Genomic DNA, 21,784 nt, shown 5'->3' with positions numbered 1-21,784 from the left:
GAGGATGGTAGAATAGTGATGGGTCTACACTATTCTGGTCAAAACCAAAAAGATTCATTTGAGTTTAATGAGAATTTTTGGTTTAAATTTACCCACAGAATGGGTATGTCCCAACACTATTCTACCATCCTGTTATTTATATGTAAATACACAACTTAAATCCAGTTGCATTACGACTTGAAAAGGTCTACGTCTTTGTTTAAAACAAGTACTTATCTACTATTTCATGTAATTAGAATGGGCCTGTTGCAAACTTATGCCAGAGCAAAAATAAGAGTTGTTACTCATAGAAAGTGTCTCAAAAATCATGATGAGCGAAGTCTGAAATGCACTCCTTACGTCACAATTTGCGATTTTTCGAGCTTCCCGCTTTAAAAATGATACTATGGCACAGGTGAACATTTCGTTAGAGGAGTCATTCCATCCAACCCCTGCTCACAAGGATACCACGCACTATTCAACATAGCCGACGCCAATCCACCAAAACACAAGTGACGGGACGATGATTCTAACCACCTGATAACAATTGGCGTGTTTACATTCACATTTTTCTCGCAATGATAGATATCCGCCTTGATTGACCTTGTGCTCTCATCAACTTGCGCGCTAAAGCGTCGGCCATTTTGAGCAGGGATTGAATGGAACGACTCCTGTAACAAAATGTTCACCTGTTCTGTAGTATCTTTTTTGAAGCGCGAATCTTAAAAAAATGCAAATTTCTTACGCAATAAATGAAGTTAGGAATACATTTCAGAGTTTGACGATGATTTTTGAGACATTATCTGTGAGGAACAACTCTTATTTTTTCTCTAACAAAAGTTTGCAACAGGCACATTACACATATTAACGTATTGTTATTGTAAATAAACTATGATACAGTTCACTTGGTCTTATTTGTCCTGCCTTAGTCCTATTGTTGTGTATACACAGTAGTTTGGATTTGCCAATAAAGAAGATTATTATACCAACAGAACAATATAATTAATTGCAACGGGTGATAGGCAGAGATTTTTGCTGCCTCTTAATTAAGTAAAAATAAATAAAAAAATAAAAACGGTTCCAATTGAGATGCACACTTCTTGTACTTAGTCATTGATATTTTATCTGTGAGCTTGAAGGAAATTTTCAATGGAATATTTCAATTAAACTGTAAGAAAAACAAAAAATTCATGAGAAAGTTGGAGCTGTGAAACTTTAATAAAATAAATAAGACACGACCAATCTTGGTCGAAGGTACAAAAAATACAAAATAATACTAACATACGAAAGCTAATTTTAAGATCATGAGTTGAGATACTGCTGCATATTCTCCAGTAAAGAAATCAAGCATTCAAAAATAGTGACATTTGAAGAGCGATATGCAGCAAACTTAAATTTAAATATTACAGTTTAATAACTTAATTTACAAGGTGACGATGACAAGATAAATGCAGATGAGGGTATTTTCTCACTTAATATGTATTTTTCCATCCTGAAAAAGAACAAAATTATTAAACCAATTATTTGATTTTATCAACAATTCATTCATTACACTGCTAGCTCAAGCTCAGTATTAGGGTTTATCCACAAGGTTGCCACAGAATTTTGAAAATGAATTTCCCTGACATTTTTCTGACTTCCCTGCCACATTTTGGTAAATTTTCCTATCAATTGAAGATATGCAAGATTGTTAAAGAGACATAATTTGAGATAGTTTTTGGGCAAACTTTGATGTTCAAAACGTCAAACCCTGCCTGGTATTCCCTGACTGTGGCAAGCCTCGTGGCAAATTCTCTCTGGTAATTTTCGACATGTACTTCCAATGTAAATAGTATCATCTTACTCCATGGTGTTCAAATTAGACTACTGTAAGAAGAGAAAGAGGTATGCAATTTAAAAAAAAAAAAAAAAAAAAAAAAAAAAAAAAAAAAAAAAAAATCAATAATGAAAAAAATGCCCTCAGTGTAATTACACATGAATCGATTCAAAACGCATTCTCTTTGGACTGAACCTCTTTAATCATAAAAGGTTTAAAATTGCGACACAGGTTGCCGGAATGGTACTTCTAGGTTGCGGTGTTTAAGAGTCTCTGATGCTAATAAGGACGAAAGTAATAGTGATTTTTCTATAATTTTTTTCATGAGCTATTGCAGAGTCATAAATGATTTTCAGTAAAATTTTCAATGATGTAAGCATGCACGCACTTCCCTTCAAATGAGTGAAATATTTGAAGAAATTCTGAAACAAGACAACTGAGCACTGCACTTTTCATACCCAGTACCTCAATTTAAAGGTTTTCAATTATACTAATAAAACTAGAACTAACTAATCTTCTCATAGAAGATCAGATTTTAGTTGCTCACCTCTCAATCACTGTCAGATGATGTGTTTTCTTCTTCGATGAATTCTTTACTTTTAATTTTGGAGGGTGAAACTGCATCAGACTTTCTTCCGGTTGATTTTTTCTTTTCCTTGGGCGGCGCTTTCTCCTTCTGGAAAACAGATTGAGAAAATTAGAGACTCTCACAATTTGATCCAGAAAAATCAAATCATTGACTGCTAAGAAATGATACCACCTGTCTGCCAAGGAGGGTATTAGGGAAGAGGAAATTAAGTTTAGACAAGAGGCCTTACTGAAGAATGGACCACTTGACTGAATGTTGAGCACCACAACACATGGAGCCTTGCCATAATTTTATGAAGAATATACAGGATGCATTGAAACTTTCCAACAGGTTTGCCACAGACTTTATAAAATGAGATTCCCTGACATTTCTGCGTCACATTTTGGTAAAATTTCCTGAGAATTGAAGACAGATGGTTAAAAAGACATAAATTAAAATAATTTTCACCTCAACCTTGTTGTTAGAAATGTCAAATCCATTCTAGAAAGCAAATAAAGGTGACTTAAAGATTTTTTCCCTGACACTTTTATAATTTTCCCTGACAGGGGCAATCTTGTTCCAAACTCGACTCATCAGTAAAAAATGGAATTTTTTGTGTATGTCAATTCACACCTCCCGCTCATTAAAAGCCTAAGTCTACTCCAGTTAAACAAATCATGAAACTAATTTCAGTATACTTTTAAAAGACAGAATTTTCCAGTTGACAGAGCGATCAATTTTTTAACTCAAAATTACAATTAAAAAATTAATGGAGGTTATGATTGAAAGACTCATAACAAATCTCTAACAATTTTCTTTTTTTTTAACTAATTAGTCCAATGAAAATTTGAGTTTGAAAAATAGAGGATTTTCAATACATATGTATCAAAATACAGTATATACATTTCATCATTTTTGAAGAACATACAAAAGCATAACCAAGCAAAAACTTGTGAAAAAAACTTACAGCTGGTTTCTTTTTCTTCGGTTCTTTTGGCTTCTTCTTCTTAACGCTTTTTCCCTCATCAGATTCATCACCCTCATTGTCATCTTCATCATCATCATCACCATCATCATCATCAGAGCCCTTTTTTTTCTTCGGCTTCTTCTCTTTCTTCTTCTTTTTCTTAGATTTGCTGTCTGAGTCCTCATCTCCTGATTCGGAGGTTGTGCTTGGATTACTGTCGAACCTAAAAATACATAAAGCAGAGCTATAAAATAGCGGAAAGACTAGCCTTTGCTCATCTTTAGAAAATAGTGCTAACAGCCAGCCCTTTTGCATATGACACTCTGGGCCACTACTACGCCACTTAAAAGTAAAATAAACTGCTGTTAAGGGCAAAAGATGACTCACATAAAACTCAGGACATTCCAAAATAATTCAAATTTCATGCTCAACCGGAGAAAATCAAAAAAATTGAGCCACTGTTTCTCTGTTATTGTGAAACCAAGACTGGTTACAAAAAATGAAATTGTAATAATTTTGAAAGTCCCTGTTGTTTTGTGTGTCATCTTTTGCATTTTACAGTAGCCTTTCCCAGGTTTAAGTTATTATTTATTATGTGCTTTATGGCTGATTAAAATGTTTTTGATCTCAATTAAAACTTTTAATTTGTAGACCTCTTCAGTGCTTGTTTCTTGATGACAATCACCTGCAATCCTCTCTGGGCTGATACGCTTCTAGAGGCTTTGATGATATATTAGAGGTATAGCTTGGCTCAGTCATACTCCGCACAATAGATAGAGCATAGTTTCGCTACCTGCCAATTTTGTCACGATTTATTCTCTTATGTCGATCCTCACAGGACAGTGTTGCAGCCAAAGTGTTAAAATATTAATTATAAGCTCTCTGACTAACTAAATTTTAATTTTTTTTCATTGTTTGCTCTACCAACCCACTGGGCCGATTTCCATCCTTTACTCAGCTACTGGCAGGGGAAAGTCCTCAGATGAGCCCCCTTGATTTAGATTTTGGAAATATGACCCAGGTTTCTTTCATATATTGCGATAAAGTTGTGATGAAAAATTAAAAAAAATTTCCGTTGCTCACTTGCAGTGATTTATACAAGACGTATTTCAGAGCTAGAAGCTCCATCCTGAGTCAGCAGCGAACTAAAGTTGTTTTTCTTTTCTTTTCCAATCCTTGCTTTGGTATTCGACTATTGCCATATTTCAATGTATTTAAAGAACTTGCTATTAGTACCCACCAAAGCTGTATTGAAATTTTTTATCCTGTGTATGTAAAGCTTTTTCCTGGCATCCAGTTCCCTTGGGTTATTTATTTATTTTTTAAAAATAGGTTGATTTGCTGTTCCATGCTTCTCTAGCCAATAATGATGTGCCACTGCTGATGTTTCTATTTTTCTGTATTTTATGTTGTTTGTGGGTTCTTTAAATCTAACTTTGAGAGACCTTGTTGTCTTTCCTATGTAACTTTTATCACATGTATCACATTTGATTTCGTAGATGCATGATTTTTTCAAATAATCTGCTTCCTACTTGTTGGCGTGTATGCATAGTATACAGCCTTTGCAATCGTTTCGACCCTCTTCTCGATACAATGTATTGAGTGCCTGAGTTGCTTACCAGAACGTGACTGACCGGCTCGTGCTGAATCTTTGAAAGGTTTCCTTGTAAACTTAAGAGGACTAGTTATGTTACAGAGAAAAGGTACCCTTTCTCCAGACAGGAACAAGATTCATCAAATTCTAAAGTTTTTCTTTCTTGATTAAAATCTAGCAACAGGGACTTTAAAGCACTTACTCTTCAGCAACATCACTTCCTTCTTCACCAGGGTTGAAGTCTTCATCATCACTTTCATCTTCATCATCATCATCTTCCTCTCTCTCTTTGCCTTCACGCTTCACTCTAGCAAGATATGCATCTGGCTCATCAGCATCATCACTGCCTGGGTCTTCTGTGTAGGTGACGTTTTTCTGCAACAAAAAGAAAAATTAAAATCAGTTGCACATATCGATACCTTGTGCTGGAAGCGCTTGATCTCATTTGTCCCACCTCTCCACAGGATATTACATCCCATATATTCATGATTGGAATATAATCACGTGATCTCATACCATCTGCACTCGATAAGGACGGATTCAACCAGTCAAGTTAAACTACCTCAGATGTTGGCCAATTTTCTTTGATGTTTCATTTTTCAAACGGAAAACTAAACAACGCTAAAACTTAAAATTTGGTGCATATGTTCTTCATAGTCTGGGGTAAATTTATTGAACGTTCAAAGGCGTCAAGTAGTTTTGTTTTATGTAGAGAAATAAAAGTCAAGAGAAAATTAGGCAATGTGAAATGCAGTTAGGCTGATTCCGTTTACAATAGCCTTTGTCAAACTATCGAAATACTCCATCAAAATATCAAGGTCAGGGGTTGTAATCGGCTTGTTCGATGACTTGGACCAATCACAGTCCTTGACCTTAACATTTTGATGGAGTATTTTGATAGTGTGACACAGGCTAATGTTCAACCATCAGAGCACACTCAGCTTTAAACTACCAGAGGAACCCATGGCCATCGGGCATCCTATTGGCAACAACTTAGTCGGCCAATCCTGCTGACACTGAACCACCAAGACCAAAGATGCATATTAGTGCTTCATAGAGGCTTCAAAATGGGCTTATACAAGGCCATCTCTTGTGACAAATTCTTCTAATATTGAGGGCCTATAAGTAGGTAAATTCACAAATTCTACGGTATGATATGTGATGTCGCAATGAATGTGATAATTAAGTTACACAAGAAACCCACACAGGACCAAATAGTTGCAGACCATAGATCCAGGGTATTAATCTAGTCATAGAGAGGCCATGTGAGCAGTACAGAAAGGCTATATTTGTTAGACCCGACATCAGTGTACATTCCTGTGCCATGGCCTAAGTCAAAGATACAAAGATATTAACGATGGAGCTCCAATCATTTACCATCACATCAGTGTACAAACCACCTAACTTCCCATTCAAATTCCACAAACTGGATAATTTCCGCTCCCAAAATATAAACACAGTTTTGGGTGACTTGAACTGCTACAGCACAGCATGAGAATATAACACTACCAATGATGATCGTGAGAAGCTGGAGCATTGGGCAGATCATGCTTTCAAACGAATACAAGATCCGAAACTGTCCGTATCCTATACTAGCAGATGATAGAGACAAAATTGATTCATTAAGTGATACTTTAATCTAAAGTCTCTTTCTCCATACATACATACATACATACATATCTACCAACCAACCATACATACCTTGTCCTAACTTTTAATTTTGTACTACCTTTTGTGACCCCTACTTTTTAAATTTTTAAATTCTGTACTATATTTTGATCTCTCCTCTAAGGTGTTAATGGCTCAATTGTTAAAAGCACCAAATAAATGTATCTACCAACCAACCATACATACATACCCCAATACATAAGCACCATATAAACATACCTACCAACCAACCAACCATTGTTACACACCCTCCAAAGCACAATCTCAACACACACGCAGCATCACACAAATGGCTGCCTAGAGTGGCAAGACATTTATACCCAACATGAAGACAGTAAAAAATTGAAATAAATATTGAGATTAACTTACGCCTTTGCTGGTATCTTTGATGACTAATTTTTTACTCGAGACAAAATTGAACAGCTTTTGATATTCTCCTTTATCGATGCTACTAAATGTATGAACCATACCAGACTTGAGCATAATCTCAAAATCAAAGGACCTGTGTACGCAGGAAAAATACGGGTATTGTTACAAAGTAAGAAATGAACAAAAATTAATAAGTCAGGGTTTAAAGATTCTCTGTAATTACAATTGAGACATCAAAAGCAGGAAAGGTGTGCTTGCTAGTCTTTAGAGCACAAACTACTGCTTGTGGAATCTTGATAGATCTTAGATAGATGATTATATAAAGAAGAGTTTCTTACAATTGATTAAAATAATTGAGATGAACTTACACCTTTGCTGAAAACTTCAATAAACATTTTTTTACTCAAGACAAAATTGAGCAGCTTTTGTATAGTTCTCTTTGAGCATGTAGTTTCTAGGAATGCACTAGCTGTTCCGGGCTCGCTGTAGCCAGCCGTCACAGCCAGCAAAAGGGCTCCCACCCCTTGGACCCTTGGATCTCGGAGCTATCGCTTCGCACTTGCTACGCGACTTGCTCTGCGAACCGCGGCAAATTGGCGCAAGTTTGGAATTTTTAAAATTTAACAAAAAATTCAAGTTTTCCGTCAAAAAATACCCCTTCATACTGACTTTCAAAAGTGGATCAAAGAGAAGCCGAGATAATATTTGAGGCAAGGGCCGCCCTCTTCAATTTTTGAAATACCGCAAAACTGACAAAAAATTAGTTTCTTGTAGAAAAATATCACTCAGTACCAAGTTTCACATAAGTTGACCAAAAAGGGATCAAGATACTGACGGCCACCATCTTGAATTTTGAGAATTGAATTTCTCGTCAAAAAGTACTCCAAAATCAACCGAATAGAAGCCGAGATACCCTTTCAGACCACGACTGTCGGCTGAGTTAATGGAACTTGGAAAATCTGACCTTAAATTCGAGTTTCAATAAATACTCCCAAGGTGTCTACTAAAATAGGCTAGCCAAAATTCAGTACTTTTTCAGTATATTCCCAAGAAATTCAGTACCTCCTCGACAGAAAAATTCAGGACTTTTTCAATACCTTCAACTGACGAAATTCGAAAAATTTCAAAAATTTGAATTTCCCGCTCAAATTGCGACAAAAATTAAAAAATTCCAGACTTTCTTGCATAAAGTCCTCACTCTTTCAGTACTTCTGGACCACCCTTGAAAAATCAGTGCTATTTCCGGAAATTCCGGACTTGAAAACACCCTGACTCCCTATTACCGAAATTTACAAAAATCGATCGGTCAGGAGCAGGGCAAACCGGGGTCTCCTTGTATCAACCAACCTTGTATCTCCCATGCATTAGAAAAGGGAAAAACAACTTTTCAGTTTTTTGGGCTTCAGAGACGAATATGATGAAAATTGATTTTTTAGACATGCTCTGATAGCTCTTGGCTTCATTCTTGCCAAGTTTGAAGGAAATCGCTTCAACAGTTTTTTAGTGAAATGTTGATGAATATATCAGCAGGGTGTCTCCTAAAACAGGCTGGCCAAAAATCAGTACTTTTACAGTGCTTTTTCCGTACATTCTCAAAAAATTCACTACCTCCTTAACAGAGAAATTCATTACTTTTTCAGTACCTCCATTTGACTAAATTTTTGATAAAAATTTGACTAAAAATTTCTCGCTCAAATCGAGACAAAAATAACAAAACAATGAAAAAATTCCGGACCTCTTGCGGAATTTTCACACTATTTTAGTACGTCTGGACCTCCCTTAAAAAATCGGTACTATTTCCGGAGTTTCCAGAAATTCTGGATTTGTAGACACCCTCGTCAGTACCGTAGCTTTATATTATACTAGCCGTGATTAGCTCGCTTTGCGAGCTGTCACACCTAGCGGGGGAGTGCCCCTGGACCCCCTGTTCCTCGCTTTGCGATGAACTTGAGATCTGCCCCTCACAGCTTTTAACATTAATGTGAAGACAACATCTTCGTCTTCATCTTCTTTTTCACCTAATTGCACAAAAATGTTAGCGGATATTCTGAGACACTGCGACCAAGAATTGCTGTTTTTGCGACCAGCATTTCTGCTTTAGTGGAACCAAATGGTAGAATGTAGCAGGAATAAAGCAACTCAAAAAAAAGACGTTGGTTAAAATAAAAAAAAAAAAAGTTAAATATTTGATTGAACAAACCTTGTCATACTTCCTGCACCTCTGGCAAAATTGACACTAGAAAGTTCCTCAAATCTTATGTACATTGGCGGTTTGTGCACAAACATGAAACCTCGCTCTAATGGGTATATGTATCCAGCTGCAGCCTTGTAGGAACATCCAACCGCTGGAGTGCCAGAGGCACCAACAAAACTTCCAGGAACTATAATTTTAGTCTTTGTGATGGCTTTCATTAGGGACCCCAAAACATCGTACGTTTGACCAGACAACTCTTTTGACAACTTTCCTTCATACTTTTCTTTCAATTCTTCTTCAGACAGCGGAAGTTCTATGGAAATTTCTTCATCATCTGAGTTGAAGGTGAAAACAACATACGGATACCGAGTTTGACCTTGCTTGATTGGCGGATCAACACTCACCTGCAACATACAGGCCAAACATAGGAATATCATGAGAAAAATCAGCTTTAACTGCAAGTGTTCTTGTACTCAAATTTTTTGGCAATTTACACAAGATTTCTCATTGTGAAAGATTCAAACTGTCAAATTGCAAAGAACCTACCTACTCTTAACCATTGAAAAGCTACATGTTGGATTTAAAAATTATGACTCCAAATACATTTTGTCTGAGGCATATGGGCTATTAGCGTAGCAGCCTTAGTTGCTCGAGTTCCTTTTGTTGAGATACTTAGTGGGAGCCAAGATTCTGACTCTTTCTTCACTGAGTCGATTCACTGAGACATATTTACTATTTACCTGAGAAGGGATTTTCAGGGATAAGAATTGCAGATGGGACTTCAAAACCCAAACAAGGAAATAATTCAATCACTCATTGGGATCAAAGGAAAGTAGATAAGCAATTTTATAGTTTACTTCCATGCAACCATCATATTTGTAAAAGAAAGCACACTTGGTCTTCAACCAAATAAATAAAGGGAGTTTCAGTCATCTATTAACTGCCCAAGTTTGCAAAGAATCACAGTGAATACAGATCAGTTCGCATGTAACATATGAAGGTACAAGCCTCATATTTAACACCACTTACAATGTATGTCACATGAGGCAAAATACTCGGCACATATCATCCGTATGAAAAAGATTTTATTCACCAGCTGCTCGATGACCATCATGTCTGAAATATTGCACCTAAACCAATTTGCATGCCATTATTTGCGCTGGTTGCGCCTGGCAATACAATTTGTTTTTCAATAAAAACACTTTGTTGCTTCTTATAAAAAAAAAATTCACTAGAATTCATTCAAGTTAGCAACAGAATCCTCCAGAATGACATTTAGAACAATGCTAGTAGCACTATCTATCAAAAAGTCAGAGAAAAACGACGAAAAGAATCACTTAGCAATGCTGCAAGATGGCGCGCAATGACTCGTCAATACATTTTTGTCCCAGACGCACCATGAAGAGTATACTCATCAATACATGCTAATGGATTAAAGGAATATTTAGAGTTAATTAATTGATGTTAAGATGGAGACATGAAAAAATTAAACACTAAGAAGTCGCCCGAACTGTACGTAACAAGGTGGAGAAATGGTACTGGGTCCACACCATTTCGCAGGAATCAAAGCCAAGAAATACCAAAAATTAAAATTAGAGTCAAAAATAAATTTTTAGAACTCTAATGCGCACCAGTACGAAACTGAGGGGGGAGAGTGTTCAGCTCAGGCAGTTTGCATTGGAATATTAAGTTGGAGTCACGCCGAGAGATCTATACCGGTTTGGGCCTTATTAGACCTCATCAGTAAATCACACTCGGCAGAAGTTTTCTCTTGTTCAGAAGCGGGCGGTTGCGTCTAGATGCGTTTGCATCTCTAACCAGCCCGATAATCATTTTCTTAGGTTTTCCTTGTTTTGTTATGAGAGTTGTTCAGCAGCAACGGTAGATGGCGCGAGGATCACACTTTTGTGTCATGCCTCGGGTCATATTCATAACGGCGTTTTAATGCAGTCTTGGATTTTGTGGCACGTTAAGTTGGGTTCACTGCTGAGTGTGATCTACTGATGAGGTCTAATAAGGTCCAAACCGGTATAGATCTCTCGGCGTGACTCCAACTTAATATTCCAATGCAAACTGCCTGAGCTGAACACTCTCCCCCCTCAGTTTCGTACTGGTGCACATTAGAGTTCTAAAAATTTATTTTTGACTCTAATTTTAATTTTTGGTATTTCTTGGCTTTGATTCCTGCGAAATGGTGTGGACCCAGTACCATTTCTCCACCTTGTTAGATGGAGACATGTAAAGACCAACTTACCACAAAAAACTTCTGTCTACCATCCTTGTGTGGAAGCAAAAACAGCCTTTGAACTGTTGACATTGGGATTTTGTAGTCAAATGTTTTACCATGAAGTTGGAAAAAGGTTTCAAACATTTTGATATCATAACGACCACGTGGGGTGACACATGGAATTTCTCGGAAAATTGCGATAGCATCACCAGAAACGTTGATGACAGAGGCTTTTTGCATTACTTGATCGTGAAATTCTTCAACTGGATCAGGAGCACCAGCTACCTCGGCAGAGGGGATATGAAACCTCATTTCCATCAAACTGACTGCAGCTTCATCATTCTGGAGAACAAACAAATTTAAGGTCACTAAGCAAGAAATTCACATCGCTAAAGAGTTGATTCATCACATTTTTGAAATCTCTATTGATAAATCAAACTGTAAAATTTGATGAGAGAAATTGTGTTCAAGGTGTGTTCCAAATTTTCCCTGTAATTCTGAAATTATCAGCGAAAATTGGGCACTGCAGCAGTTTTTGGACAGCCATTCTCCTTAGCACAATAGTATAACAAAGAGATAGCAGAGGTAAAAAATGTGAATTTTTATATGAAATACACCAAATAATGATGATGTAGAATCGATACATTTTCAGATTCAAATAATGATAATGCAAATGATTCATATGACCTTCCTTAAATACGCGGGCAAGGTACAGAGCAACAATTCAAGAATGTGAGGCAGGGACTAGTTTAACAGTATGATTCACTGGTATGACATCCGATCACACTGCAACCTAACATAAGATCTTCCTATAGTCAAAAGATACTTCCCCGAACCTCGATCTATCCATCGCTCATTTTAATACAAAGATAAGCCAATATTAAAAGAACCATACTTGCATATGCCGAATTTTGGAAAATAGAGATATTTATACATTTTTCGACCCCTTTTAATCCTTCTGAATATTGCAGCCCTTAAAAATGGCTGCCAAGACCAAATTAAATCAGACATTCACGGCATTATGGATTTTTTATGATGTGCTTAACATCAGTTAGTTGTTAGGATTCTACGTGAGTTGGCAGCTCAACTAACTGCTTACAGATTTCTAAATTGGCTATCAAAGAAGTTAGGGGTCCAATATGGGTGATCCAAATCTCCCACACCACTAGCACCAGGCATCACTCCTGAAACTTTTGAATGAATTGAGATGGAGACTCAAAATTTTTTCAGTGCTTCTGGGTCAAAGGAAACTACTTTCGGGATCCCCTAAAATTTCGAGAGGACTACCTTGAAAAGGGGCAAGAACAATAAGGAGTGGCGAGGTACTTGTGGATCACACAGTAGAACTCGTCCCTTTATCCGAGTCCAATGGATACTATCAAGACAAAAAACCATATTAATATTACCTCTCATTTAAATTCACAACTCTAAATTCACTTGGAACTTAAGAAAGAGTAGGTATTACCTTTAGCTCAAGTACAGCTTACATTCTTAAACGTCAAGGTTTTTAGGAAGGCTTTTTCAGCAGGAAAAAATTTCTTGCTCCCCTTTCAGGTAGACAAAGTTTTGTCATCCTCAAAAAAAAAAAAAAAAAAAAAAAAAAAAAAAAAAAAAAAAAAGTGAAATTTCCTAATTTTTGGGCGTTTTAAGGTGCCTGGAGTCAGAATAACCACACTTGGAAAAATGTGTGCCTGTCCGTCCAGCATCCCCTAAATCTACGTACGGCCATATTTCAAAATCTTTGAGTTCAATTTCATTCAAAATTTGCATGAAAGACCATATTTATGGTCTCCATAAGTATGCACGTCAAGTGATTTTGGGGCGCCAAAATTTGGGGGGGGGGGGGGACTAGGGGCAAAACATGATTTCTATAAAATTCACACCAGGAGCTCACTTTGACAAGACCTTAGATTTTGAAAAAATGCTTTTAAATTTTTGAAAGTTGACATCAAGCACCACCTGGGTCAGTAAATTAAATACCTAAAAGATCTTTGGTCTGGACTTAAAATTGGAGACGGGCAAATAAAATTGTCGATTGGGCCCTCCGCTGAAAGAGACTGGACACTCCTGAGTATTAGCAGCAAATGCTTTGGGTCAGGTGAAACCCAGAATATCAAAAGTATTATCTCCAAATTACTCCGTACACATCCAGCAAAATTAGACGACTAATTAGGTACTTACATACTATGAATCATCGAAGCTAACAATAGAACTGACACTTAGGTCTATATTCGAAGCTAATATTTATGTTGTTCATGAACTTAAGCATCCCGGCAGATTTCATCTTTCGCGGCTCCTTTTTACGAGATACTGAACACAAATATAATAATACTGCACAAACATGATTGATTCCTCGCTTACAGTGATTACACAAAGCACAAAGCAACTATTTGTTACCCAATTACTACACACGAAACATGTGAGAAGTGAGGCTATGCGGCTCTGGCATGGCGCATCGCTCCTGACAGACGGGTGGTAAACCATTTTTAGCGAGGAGAGCTCCCTGGCGGAGAACCTCGTATATGGCTAATTTCCATGACAAAGATACCCTCTCCCAGTGGCCGAGGGGCTCAGACGCTTGCCTGATTATCGAGCTGGCATGGGATCTAATCTCCGGATTTCTGCTTAAAATTTTATTGGCTCTAAAACCCCCGAAACATGATTCTAGGTCCAAATAAGTCACAAAACTCATTTTAGTGATAGTGACTTCATTTTGAAATAGTTGAGGCAATGAGAAATGGGTCAGTAGTTCAATGAAAGATTTCATGTTAAAGCCATGCCTTCATGTTAACTTTGCGACCTTTTGCAAGGCGAAGTGCTGCACATAAATTGGATGGAGGCCAACTTATTTAACTGTAAAGTTTCTAACTCTTCAATTTTTTTTCTTCATCCATTAATTCTCTTTGATAATGATAAAATTCAACAATTCTGTTTTACCTGGAAAAATCTGATACAAAGAAATGATGGAGGAATTCAAAGAGAGAGAATGATAAGACAACTTACTTGATGGAATTCTATTGTAACTTCATTCTTTCCTGTAGTACAATGTGACACTTTATCCAGCGGAATTTCAAAACCAGGTAGTTTGTCAACTTCAAAAGTGAGCATAGGCCCATCAAATTTTACTCCACCCCAATTCCAGCCTTTAATACTGTATTTCTTATCACTTGTTCTTGTCTGATCTCCATCTGAAGTTGTGCTCTATAAAGACAAGAGGCATGGTGATCAATAGTTGACACACTGCATACAAATAAAATTTTGAACCATCATGGGTCACTTTAATCAGTGAATTAATAGATTTAGGGTAAGATGGAGCATAATTTTTTCTACTTACAAAATATTCACAGGAATTATCAGCACTCATCCTAGATAGTTGAGCAATTGTAAAAAAACTTCAAATTAGTTTTAAAATTTCGCATGAAAACCATAATGGTCCATGATCCTTACATGCCAGTATGGAACACATAATTTGCAACATAGGCGGAAGCCATAGAATTACTATGGAAAGCATGCCTCTTCGATGGAAATCTTCAGCCGTCCATGTAGAACCCTCGCACTTGCACCAATTACCAGTAGAGGTCTGCTGACTCTGGATAGAATACTTTCGTTAAGGATATTAGAAGTGGAAAAGAATGGACAAATGTCACGTTAGAATACGGCACCTTCAGCAGACAGTTATGCCCTAACGAATAGGCAGACAGCTGATTGGTTGATGTGACTATTATCCCTTCTTTTCTTGCTTCTGTGAGCTACAGTACAAGAGAACTAAGCGAAAATTGTTGGAGGGCTCTGCAACGTTGAGGTATTTACTTAGAGGTGTTGTCAGCTAAGTTGGAAGTTTGACTGAAATGCGGAATGGACCGATTCACGTCTCTGCGCTTGGTGGCGACGATGCTTTAGACCAAGCAATAATCAATCCTCGATTGCTATTGGACAACTTCAATGCAGTTGCTTGCAGACGGAAAGGGAGCAACTACCAACTTAGCTGACGACAGCCCTGATCGGCACTACAGTCTCATCACACATGGTGGAATGGTGAAGTTCAAAACTTGTGATGATTTTGGAACATAATGGGGTGAAATTGTTCAGATATCACTGGTGTAGAACTTAGCTGAAGGGTTGTTATCAGTGATAGGACTCGATCAAGATTTGCTTGGGAAAACCTTGTGGGAATCTGGTTACCAGTAATGTTGTATATTCCGGAACTCAGCATCTAACTCCAGGTAATAATTGACAACTACTTGGATTGCAATCACTTTATATTTTCCTGGATTAGAACTCATTTGTTTTTGGCAAAAATGATAAAATGCAATCCTCTGGCTCAAAATCGCGAGAGGAGCAAGGGGAAATCTAAAAATCTCATTACCTTGCTTGAAGACATCCTGTCTGGCGCCCAGAGCCTTAGAATCAATTAATCTTGAGATGCAACGTTAGAAACAAGTGGAGGGATAACTTCCGATGGACCAGGTAAGAAATTCAAATAGAATAAATACAGCACAGTCCTCGGCAATGAAAATTAGTGCAAAGAAGCTTGCGACTTGAGAGGGATTGTCATGCCGAGCGTTGCCTGGAAGCTGTTTGCCGCCATTCGGCCATTCCGACTTCGAGTGTTTTGTTTACAGAATAAGGCCTCCTTACAATATCCAATATTTTGACATATTTTTCGAATTACAATGTCTTTGATTACAGTATACAGTTACTGCAGGGACGAGTTCTATAGGACGCCGTTCTGTTGTGAGCGGGTGATTGCAGCGCATTCTCGCGTAGGATCCTAGTCAACTCAGAGGATCCTCCCCCCGAACCTCGACTCATCCATCGCCCGCTCCAAAAGTGAGGTTAAGCCGGAGATTGAAAAATAACACATAAGGCGGCTGAATTCTTGAAAAATAAGTATATTTTTGGCGTTTTTCGACCCGTTTCGACATGGAGGGTCCGCCGCATGTAGTAATACGGTGAAAAATTCGATTTTTTGCAGTTATACGCGATCCTACGGATTTTAATGAAGTCCAACAACTGGATAACAGCAGAGAGTTGCGAGGATCCTACGCGAGAATGCAGCACTAGTACTGCTCACGAATTTTTACATTGACTCTTACGGGAGTCCAGGGTCCTATAGAACTGGTCCCTGGTTACTGCATGTACTGACATGGTACTGGGTACTGACATACTCTTACTGACATATCTCGAGATTCATATGAATGGAATTCAGTCAAATATTTCATGAAATTTCACAAGGCTGTGAAATAATTTAAAGATATGAAATTATATGAAATTTAGGAATTTAATATTTATGCAGACAGACACAGATCATGAAAGAGTGAAAAAGTCTCTTTCTTTTTCTTTCATGCACAGATTCTTCTGTTGGTGTAGTGCGGCTTAACCTCACTTTTCCATAGAATACTTTGATGTTTACTTTTTGCAGGCAAAGACCCCCTCGGAATGAGCAGGCAAGATGGCTGCGTGGCGCGACGGGAACTCAGAGCAGTTCGAGCACTCTCTAACCAATACCTACTCTAACCCATCCTATCGTCTGCCGTCTCCCCACCTTATCTATCCAAATAATCATGTTTCCAATAATGTAAAATGAATCAGTGAGTTCGGAAACACTCCAACACGGGTTTTTTTCGATTTTCACTTTTTTACGGTTTAGTAACACTTATGGATAAGTAGAAGCATCTGCACGCAAAAGGATATTTCGAAATTGCAATCGGAAGTGCTCGAAACAGCGACGGGAAAAGGGAAGAATCGAAGAATTTCATTGGAAATACCAATTTTTGGCCGATCAAGGGAAACGGGTGACTATCCGATTGCGGTTTTCTTTTTTCGGTTCAGTATACCTTGTGCCAACAAGTTATATAAATATTCAAGCGTTATTCAGGTCAAAAAATATAAATTTTTCAGGGCAGACTATGAAAAATCAGTATCTGAAACTTGGTGCGTTAAAGTCTCTAGAGTACTTCTTGCGTCCTTTGGCACCAAAAAAGTTTTTCTTAAACTAACTTCTTCGCCCGCTGCGAAGTTTTAGGTGTTTCCTGAAAATTTTTTTTTCCGAGTTGGTGTATTTTCGAACTCACTGATTCAAATGTCATCTTAGGTACCTAATGCTATATTTATGCTCCCATATTTCACCCCTTGATGCCTGACTGGTAAAATTCACCACTTTTTGGATCGTTATGTACTTTTGTAGGTATAAGTTATCAAAAGCAGAAATGTGCAAAGATATTTTTTTAGCAAATTTTTCAAGAAATATGCTAAGTGCCTCGTTACCTTTAACAGGATGTTTCCCAGAAGTTGTACCATTGTGCCACAAAAAAAAATTTATAAATTTGTGCGAATGCTGAGTTAAATTTTTAGCTTGATGGTTCATCTTCACATGGAAATATTTTTGGTAGAATTACAAATTCCACAATGAAAGTCTAGCAACACAGCTAACTTAGCAAAAGCCCTCATATTTCTTGAAGTCAGGAGAGGGTAATATTTCTCCCCCCTCCTCCTAACTAGTTCCCCCAATGCTCCTGAAAACATCTCTGCTGAGCGCAAAAATCCTCAAACTCATCCCTCATCATCTGGCATCCCCATGGCTCAGATATAAATGAAGCCCCTCCCCCCCTTATTTTCCATCAAAATTCAAAATGTAAGTAGGTACGTTTAGAATTTGATTTCAATGCCTCAGAACGCTGCGGGGCCCCCACACAAGCTTGTGATTTCTCCAGATATGCTAAAGATTTTCCCTCCTTAGGTAATCCTTAAATTATATCAGAAAAATGTCTTGCCAAAGAATTTTGAGAATTACCCTGGTTAGTACTTGGTTTGAACTCTTTTAGAAATTTAATCCCGATCAAAAAGGTCAATTCCCTGAGCTGAGCAGTTTAATTTTTCTCCGAGAGTGAAATTTGTGCTTGGCGCCATTATGTGATGTGCAAAGAGTAGAGGAGAGGAGAGAGCAACAGAGTATAATCATGGAGTCCGAGCGAGCTTCATGCACGCTCCACCAGCTACTCCCGCTCTGTGATCTGACTCTCTCTTCTCTGCTTGTTATTGATCGTTATTGATCAAGGATTACGAGGTCACTTGCTCTAATCAATCTGTAGCTAGTCCTCAAGTGTATGTAGTGCGGTCGTTTTGTTGGAGCATTGTAATTCTCCTCTACCCTGAGAAATGCTGTCAAGATTGTCGGTATTTTCAATCAAAAAAAGTATTCCTCTGGTAACATCGGTACGATGTGGTCACTGGAATAAACATTGGAAAGCTGGTCCATATCCTAAAACTGAGGAGGAGAGAATAGCGGCTGCCAAAAAGTACAATTTGCTGCCTGAGGAATATGAACCTTATGAAGATGATGGCTGGGGCTGGGGTAAGTTATTTACTGTTCAACACATCTTTCATTTTCAAACTTTGAAATACTGTATACCCAAGTCCCAATCCAAGGAGCGGAGCCTCCTTGATGAAACAGCGCACAGCGCCCTTTTCCTTAAGCTTTGAAGCAATTCATGGAATCGTTAGTGTCCTAAGGAGCCATCATAAAAGTATCAGTGAGTTCACTTGATGGTCTTCTGAAGTTGTGAGAAGGCACCACACTAAAATTTCCCTCTTCAAGATTATTCACTGGCTAATTTCATAGATCAACATTATTTTTATTGAAAGAAAATGGGCACCTACCCAAGCAATGTGTTGAGCATTTTCTGTCCTAATCATGATGGATGATCATTAATGCTCATGAAAGCCAAAGAGTACATAGAGCCGAAATGTAAGTGAGAGAGCTGGCACCTCCTCTAAGCATTTTTCAGGTCCCGAATTCCGAGACTCCTGTGCAACACCAAGTCACTTTTTCGATACATGATTGATTGTTTTCGATACACAGCTACCCGGTCATCCGATGTGAACAAAGAAGATAGGAATTACCACATATCCCACACTGCCGTATTGAATTGAATACGTGATAAAAAAGTGACCAAAGCTTGGTGCACATCGGGCTTGGAACTCGTCGAGCAGAACATGGCGCCAGCTCTCCCATTTACATTAAAACTCTATATACTCTATGATCATACTATAGTCTGCTCAATATGGGAAGAACAGTGGCAAATCAGAATTAATTGCCCTATTCTGCAGGGTTGGGGGTGTCTCGACTCCTGTTAACTGTCATTCTCCATGTTTCGCGCAGGGCATTATAAGTCTTGGTATGTGGTGGTTTCCTGTACAGCTTAAGCCAGGAGCAGTTTTTGAAATGATAAACTAAAAATAAACAAATAAAAAACCCTCTGTGCAGTGTGGGGTCGGCTAGGTGACTTGTGACAATGGATTGAATGCTACCTTGCCTCAACTTAATGTAATTCACATAGATTTTTGACGGCTCTCCCGATCTTGAACAGGTTATAGGACTTATTCCCTGAACAAACTTCTTAATGTCCCTTTTATTAGTTAGATATATACGCAAATGACATAGTGAGGCGGCTAATGTGGTGTGTACGGCTTATCGAAATAGCGAGTTACGAAAACCAAATCGAAAAAGCTGCAGGCCTTTTAGCTGTTGTTGGTGGCATAATTCACTTTTGACTCAGTGAAAGTCAAAAGTGAATTATGCCACCAACAACATGAAATATAAGGTTAAAGCTGAAGTTCCATTCAACAGGTATTATTGACGGGCTTGAAAAATTTCAGAAGATCAGTGAGGTTGCGATGAGCTAGTTCTCTATAATGATAACATCCTTAGCAAGATATTGCTAAAAAGCCTTGATCATCCCACAGGCAATCTGCTCATCAGTATGTAAAGGTCATGTAGCTCTCTTTCTCTGATTGTGCTTTTCAAGAAGCTGAGTTTCCTTGAAGTATATGTTGATTGGGATGAATTAAGTATATGACAAAAGCTAGTGTCCCTATCTTACACAGACCAAGAGTAACAAAACCGTCCATTAATAAAGATGTGCAAAATGCTCTGTGAAGAACATGATGATCTTATATTCTACCGTTTTTGAAGTGCTCATGCTTGTTTGAAATCTCTTAATAATAATTATTCATGTCATTGTTCCTTTTCAGGTGACTATCCAAAGCTTCCCCCTATTTCAATAATAAACAAGGACCACTGGGAACCTTGGACGTGTCCGGAAGATAGAAGAGACTATTGTGAGCCACTAATTATCTATGAACACATGCTTGCGGAAGACCGTGGTGAATGGCCCATCACAGATCCAGGTGTCTGGGGAATTCCATTTTGGAAACAGTGGTTATGTTTTCTTGGTGCGGTTGGTACTGGTGTTATCTTATTTACTGTACCTCAAAAGTATAATTTTATTCATTTTAAACCATTCTTAGCAAGACACATCCCGGAACCAGGTAAAGTTCATTACACATATGCACATAGAAGTCCTGATCTTATCTATAAGCACTGAAACTTTTGGAAACTTTGATTTTAAGGATAGTGAAGGTAGCCTCAAAATCATTGGGGAAACTCAAAAAATCTCGTTTTAAAGCAAGCTATGAAAGGAATCTGTTATGTGTATGCTAAAGACCTTTGGCACTTATGCACTCCCAATAATTATATTACAACCTCTCCTCTTGTACACTTAGTCATAGATGACCTAAGTTAAGTTTCATCATACTCGTGTCATCAGGCTGGTCAACCTTGCCAAAACAATTCATCGTTTGCTCTATTTCTATATTAAAGCTCATAAATTCTCACAGAATTTTTAAAAGTAATAATGTTTGCTTTAAACACTGTTATTGATTTTTAAAATAAAATTTTAATGATTTAATCAGTGAACTTTCTTACCTGAAAAAATACCAAAAGCACCATAAATTCCTAAAGGTCTGCTTCCTCTTATTTTCTCCTCTTTTTCATTTACCAATTTTCCTCATCTAACATCCAAAGCAGTTATTTAAGTATGCTCCAAGGTGCTGCTTGACAATTTATGGGATCCATGTGTACACATTTTCAGAGAGAAACAGGATAATGTGAAGCCTTGAAAAGTTCTCGAGCATACTTAATTTTTTTTTATATTTTCAACCCACCCAGCTACTACAATGAATAATGTCATGAAATTATTGCAAAAAAGTCACTGCAATGTACTATAGCTAGTTTATGTCTCAGAGAAGAATCTGATGGTTGATTTCTGCAGAATTTGTTCCACAGAACATTGTTATCAGAAGATAACAGATCATAAAGAATATTCAGTAAACATTTTAGTAAAATCCATGCATTCTTGGAACTAACCATGAATGAAATATTAGCAAAGAGCCTGAAACACTGGAACAGAGATGCCCCCCTCACGCACCCAGTGCGACCATTATTCTTGTTGGAGCATACTCCTAGATGAAGATGTTAAAATGAGTAGCAGAAAAAATAATGTTAAATATAAAAGAAAGTATTCTGGGATCACTATCTATATTTGTGCATTTTTTTGTATGA

The 21,784-nt window shown here is 37.7% G+C and overlaps 2 protein-coding genes across 2 annotated transcripts; one reads left to right on the top strand and one right to left on the bottom strand.

The window, feature by feature from the left end:
- Positions 1-1,166: 1,166 nt before the first annotated feature.
- On the bottom strand, positions 1,167-15,992 carry LOC109034049 (FACT complex subunit Ssrp1). Its single transcript, XM_019046973.2, has 9 exons — positions 15,749-15,992; positions 14,386-14,583; positions 11,410-11,724; positions 9,162-9,559; positions 6,962-7,094; positions 5,127-5,299; positions 3,331-3,553; positions 2,343-2,471; positions 1,167-1,471 (listed from the first exon to the last, which is right to left on the bottom strand). The coding sequence occupies exons 1-8, from the start codon at positions 15,761-15,763 to the stop codon at positions 2,346-2,348; spliced, it is 1,581 nt and encodes a 526-aa protein (XP_018902518.2). The 5' UTR covers positions 15,764-15,992; the 3' UTR covers positions 1,167-1,471; positions 2,343-2,345.
- Positions 15,993-18,412: 2,420 nt separating this feature from the next.
- ND-ASHI (NADH:ubiquinone oxidoreductase subunit ASHI) lies at positions 18,413-21,131 on the top strand. The gene is made up of 2 exons (XM_019046974.2): positions 18,413-18,736; positions 20,416-21,131. Exons 1-2 carry the CDS (start codon positions 18,541-18,543, stop codon positions 20,766-20,768), a joined length of 549 nt encoding a protein of 182 aa, XP_018902519.2. The 5' UTR covers positions 18,413-18,540; the 3' UTR covers positions 20,769-21,131.
- Positions 21,132-21,784: the final 653 nt, after the last annotated feature.

Source organism: Bemisia tabaci, chromosome 1 (genome assembly GCF_918797505.1).
Source record: "Bemisia tabaci chromosome 1, PGI_BMITA_v3".
In the NCBI taxonomy this organism is placed as follows: domain Eukaryota; kingdom Metazoa; phylum Arthropoda; class Insecta; order Hemiptera; family Aleyrodidae; genus Bemisia; species Bemisia tabaci.
This window is presented reverse-complemented; position numbering and strand designations above follow the sequence as displayed.

Excerpts from the sequence above, each read along its gene's own strand:
- ND-ASHI (XM_019046974.2), top strand. The coding sequence starts at position 18,541 with ATGCTGTCAAGATTGTCGGTATTTTCAATCAAAAAAAGTATTCCTCTG. Across the intron at positions 18,737-20,415 it reads AGATGATGGCTGGGGCTGGG|GTGACTATCCAAAGCTTCCC; the intron begins GTAAGTTATTTA and ends GTTCCTTTTCAG.
- LOC109034049 (XM_019046973.2), bottom strand. Across the intron at positions 11,725-14,385 it reads TTACAATAGAATTCCATCAA|AATGATGAAGCTGCAGTCAG; the intron begins GTAAGTTGTCTT and ends TTTGTTCTCCAG. Across the intron at positions 3,554-5,126 it reads GGAAGTGATGTTGCTGAAGA|GTTCGACAGTAATCCAAGCA; the intron begins GTAAGTGCTTTA and ends ATGTATTTTTAG.